Below are 5,000 nucleotides of genomic sequence, written 5' to 3'. Positions count from 1 at the left end.
CGTCACATAATTGGTCAACCAGAAGACAAAAGGAATGACGTCATGGAAATCGTTAGTGGAGTCGTTTTCGCAGACGTTACTTTTCGGGCGGAGAGAAGCGACAACCGGAAATACGTTTGCGAACGCAGGCTACAGGTGAGTTTGAGCTTACTATTTTCTGCTATTTTCTCTCCGTTTTGTTCCCTCAGGGAGATCAAAGACAATTCTATTTACTATTTTATATTTCTTTTGTTTAATTACATGAAAAGGTCATGTATTAAAGCTTTTTAGACCGATAGTGTTGGTTGATCAGGTGGAGATGTAAATTGGCGGGCCTGCAATACCTTAGGGAGGGAATTACAGACGATTTAAGGAATACGGTAAAATACGGTACTTCAATACCTTTTAAAGGTGTTTGTTTATAATTCCGAACCTTTTTTTTCCAGGATGTTTTGTTCTGCATGTGGTGCAAAAAATGTTACCGGTTTAACAAATGCTTTATTCTGTGGCTCATGTGGTGCTCGATACAGTACTGCTGGACCGAGCATGGCTTCTAATAGTTTGTCATTTGAAGAATTTATGACACAAAGAGCAAGTGGAGGAGACCAAACCTTTTTTAGCTGTGCTGTGAAAAAGGCAGATAAAGTGAAACAAGTGGAGAGGAAACTGGATGGAGAAAAAAGAAAAAAATCCGTGATGAACAAGTTCAGGTACATGCTCATTGAGTATTTATGGCTGTCATTTCAAAGATGTTATTTATTTAGGGAAGTCCTGCAGGCAATTTTGAATACTGTTCAAAATAATTTCAATTTTTCTGCAAAAGGTAATGAATGTGTGTAGGTATAAAACCTTGTTTGTTGCTTTTTTGGGGGCCGTGGGGCTGTTTTCTCAACTCCATGAAAAGTCGTGCCATGAATTCAATAATTATTATGATTTCATTTCGCAGATAAAAGTTGGATTGGCTTATAACAGTAATGGTGAGCTTAAGCAGAAAAGGGGTTCTTCGTTGCCCATGGATGCCAAGTGTAATATTTCAGATATTACCCTGAAACGAGTTGCCTTCGATAAACATCTGGCATTCAACAAACAACTTCCAAGGGATCATGAATTTGTGTTATTATACCCAGACTTTCAGCGAGTGAAGTATATACCTGGAACAAGCCAGCCCTTTACTCTCCGATGTTACAAAGAATGTCTAGGAAAACCCTACCAGAGAATAACTCTGTATTTTTGTGATGAAGAAGATTTTACTGGTACATGTACATGTTTGCTAGCTGAAAGAATAATTCTTTCTATAGTTATTATAGTGTGTTGTGGAAAAACTATAATCTGTCAGAAAGTAAAAGAATATAACTAATAACTAAAAAGAACACGAAAGTAGAAGTTGAAAAATATTCCATGTGCATGTAGTATGTAACGGGTGTGTGTGTTATAGTTCAAATTTATCATTGGGCTAAATTTTATTTTCCATTGTACTTGGCAGTGGTACTGTATGATAATGAATTGAAACAATGGGAAATACAATTTAAACGAAGGATACAGTTGAACTACAACATGTATGTTTCTCAAGATTCACTAGCTGGCCACAGGAAGTCTTGATAGAATTCTGCAAAAACACACCTGTCAAAGATCATGACACCCCCTTTTAACCCTGGTTCTGGGAGAAACTTTTGAGTCAACCAGGTCAGTTCTGGTTTCAATCCAAAATGAACTATTATAATTAATGCAGTCCTCTTCAAAAAGGACAATGCAAATTCTGATTGCATTTTTTATTTTGCATTCCATATCATTGTCAAAAGAGTAGCTGTTTCTGAAAGAAATGAAAGCAGTAAACATTGTTTTCACCAAAATGCAGGATAATTTCAACGTTATACGGAACAGATGTTATTCCTTTTTTAAGCTGTCAACAGTAGGTCATCAGACAGTGAAGACAATAGTCCCAAAGAAGATAACAAAGGCTCTTTAGACAAGGTATGAGTTTATTAAGACAGTGAAATTTCAACATATTCCATTAAAACCTTGTTTTTTTTTTGGGGGGGGGTGGGGGGGGGGGGCGGAACCATGTACAGAATAACTAAAGCTGAGGTTGTCTCATTCGGATTTCTTTTCCTTTGAGAAGACTCTAGATTCCTTAAATGAAGTCACTTTCAATCCAAAGTGGTTAGATAATTGGACAGATCCAGATGAAGATAGGCTTCTTGAGCCAGTGTTTTTCACTGAGCAAACATCATCTTGTGGAAATGAGAGGTAAATACAACGGAGTATAATGGTGTTTTTAATCCCTAGGTACATAATATTGTAAACAATTTTTGGTGGGCTCACTAGGGCCCAGTTGTTTGAAAGCCGATTAAGACTAATCCACAATTAATAGTTAACCAACATTTTCATTTCGCTTATTAAAGATGATGTTGAAGTATCATTTAAAGCTAATGGTCTAGGGCAATAATAAGGGACAAAAATCTTTTTGACTAATCCTTTTGGATTAGAGAATAAACGTGACTCAACGTTCACATTAACCCAGGGTAAGCTTAATTGATTGGGCTTTGAACAACTTGGCCCAGGAGAAAAAATGCCAGATTGGGAAATATGATTCACAAATTACACTGAACTCCTATCTATCTCTAACTTTTCATGCCAAATAATAATTATTTTGAGTTGTGTCGGACTAACTGGATGTGTGACTGTAGTGCGTTAGCCTACACACAGTTCTTTCTAGCTTGGATTTTCAAACAGACTTCAGCTGTACTTTATTAATCAATGTGCTCAGAGTTGTTAGTGAAATAATCTTCCATTAATGACATTTACTGGTGGCTTTCCCTTTTACTAAATATGGCTGAAAGTGTTTATTTCCAATTCTGCTTTGGAGCTCTGTTTTTTCTTTCTCTCTGCATTATTTCTAATTTTACTGTTGAGTGTAGCTGATATTCATTTCTTATCTACAGCAGTCCAGCCCAAAATCAAGTGGACATAAACATGGTTGTTCAGGAAGCTCCAGATGTACTGAAGGATGTCCGTAAACGTGCACGTGTTATAAAAGTGCATAGGCTGAATGTGAAAAGGGATTTGATAGATATATTTAAAGACGAATCCGTTATGGCAGATGACCTTGAAGTTGTGGTCATTGACTTTCGAGGCAGACAAGAAATTAGCAAAGGTGTTGGAGTGCTGAGAGATATACTAAGTCTGTTTTGGAAAGAAGTATATGATTCTCTTTTCATTGGAGAAAATGAACCAGTGCCCTTTGTAAGACATGACTATCAAAGGGAAGAATGGGCAGCTATTGGCAGAATATTGGTGAAAGGTTATCAAGGCTGCGGGTACTTGCCACTGTTAATGTCTCAAGCATTCTCTGCCTATCTCTTGTTTGGGGAATCTGCTGTCACTGGCCCAATGTTGATTCAATCATTTCAAAATTATGTTCCGGCTGATGAGAAGACTCTCATCATCAAATCTATTGCCGGTGAAATTGATTATGAGGGTGATGATGGTACTGACCTTTTGGAAATGTTGAGCAACTATGATTGTCGTCGTAAGGTCAATTCAGAGAATATTGTCGCTGTTATTGAAGAAATTGCTCATAAAGAGTTAATTCAAAAACCGCAATATATTGCAGACTGTGGGAAGTGCATAATAAGCCCTCTCATGCCAATCTTTGTTAGCGTGACGAGTTTGACTGAGAAATATGAATCTTTGCTTCCATCCATAAGCAAAATTTTGAGTTGTCTTGAGGCAAATCCAGTCAATGATCCAGAAATGGAAAGTCTCAAGTTTCTAAAAAAGTTCATTAAAGGTCTAGACACTTCTCAAAAGTTATCAAACTTTGTAAGGTTCGTTAGTGGGTCTGAGCTAATGCTGTTTGCTGCAATTCAAATAGAGTTTACAGATTTATCAGGGTTGGGCCGCGGGCCAATTGCACATACATGCAATACTGTTCTACAGTTACCATCAACTTATCAATCCTTTCCAGAATTGAGAGAGGATTTTAGCAGCATCCTCTCGTCGGATAATTGGGAGATGAACATAGTGTAACGAGCAGCGTGAAATGATGAGTAAACCAAGTTTACTTTGTGACAAATGTTTCGTTGAGTTCCAGTTTTACTATGGCCCTTTTGACTGTCACAAGTCATTGATTAGACAGCTACTGCAGGCCAATGGTGGTACCAAATATTTCTTTAGTCATGGCTTGGATTATAGTGAAAACGTGACAAATTGTCGTATCTTGCCTTTGAGCAGATACTGATCTTTATGATGAACATTTCGTTTGGTTAGAAGTGGAATAATAAACTCTAGTAGTTCTTTTTCTATTTTTATTGGCATATATGTTTTAAATATCACTACGCCCCGTAGACAAAAAACGGAACGGTAGTATATCTTTTCACAGTTTGGGCGATCTTTCGAACATGAAAATGTCATTTCCTCAGTCAGGGGAATCCGAAACTGAACAGTCACCAAAACCAACACAACCAAGCATCAATTTTCTTGACGGACACGAGTCAGAACAAGTGAGCATATCAAACGTCTTTATGTTTGTTAGCCTTTCATCCTCCTTTATTCCACTTTTATCCCTGAAACTGTATGTGTATCTGTTGCGTTTACTGGCTGATTAATTTGTAGTAAATTTTCAGTCTCTTTTAGTATCTGGTTGCTGAACTGTTTGTTTGATATGCAGTCGTAAGGTGGATAAATACTATGAGCGACATCTTGTGTTAATAAATTGTTTTAACTGATGTTTAAGTCTCTGGTTGCCTTCCTTTGTCCTTCTGTCTCTTTAAATAATCCCCGTCCCTTCTCTACTTTTACTACAAAGTGAACAGTCCACCAACGAAATAGTTAATTTTTAATTAAGTGGACGTAAAAAACCAGAACCGAAGTACTTACTTGACTAATCTCAACAGACGAAGAAATTCAAATAAAACAATCAGATTTCGTTGCAGTTATATGTAGCTGGCGCCCAGCGCGGGAAACGCGTGCGTGCAAACCGGAACAGTTCCTTTTTGTTTTTGCTTCTGATTGGTTGAGAA

General features: G+C 37.3%; 2 protein-coding genes across 5 annotated transcripts in view; both read left to right on the top strand.

The window, feature by feature from the left end:
* The window catches only part of LOC138033193 (uncharacterized), a 6,053-nt gene extending 2,045 nt beyond the window's left edge, over window positions 1-4,008 (top strand). The window contains exons 1-5 of the mRNA XM_068880957.1: window positions 1-689; window positions 926-1,232; window positions 1,880-1,950; window positions 2,099-2,226; window positions 2,922-4,008. The exon at window positions 1-689 is cut by the window's left edge and continues 2,045 nt beyond it. Coding sequence (XP_068737058.1) covers window positions 992-1,232; window positions 1,880-1,950; window positions 2,099-2,226; window positions 2,922-4,008 — 1,527 coding nt within the window. The 5' untranslated portion in view covers window positions 1-689; window positions 926-991. The remainder of the gene's footprint in view (window positions 690-925; window positions 1,233-1,879; window positions 1,951-2,098; window positions 2,227-2,921) is intronic.
* LOC138033194 (uncharacterized) overlaps window positions 1-5,000 on the top strand; it is a 23,470-nt gene that overhangs the window by 2,150 nt on the left and 16,320 nt on the right. The gene's annotated exons all lie outside the window — the stretch shown is intronic.

Source organism: Montipora capricornis, chromosome 14, assembly GCF_036669925.1.
Source record: "Montipora capricornis isolate CH-2021 chromosome 14, ASM3666992v2, whole genome shotgun sequence".
Classification (NCBI taxonomy): domain Eukaryota; kingdom Metazoa; phylum Cnidaria; class Anthozoa; order Scleractinia; family Acroporidae; genus Montipora; species Montipora capricornis.
This window is presented reverse-complemented; position numbering and strand designations above follow the sequence as displayed.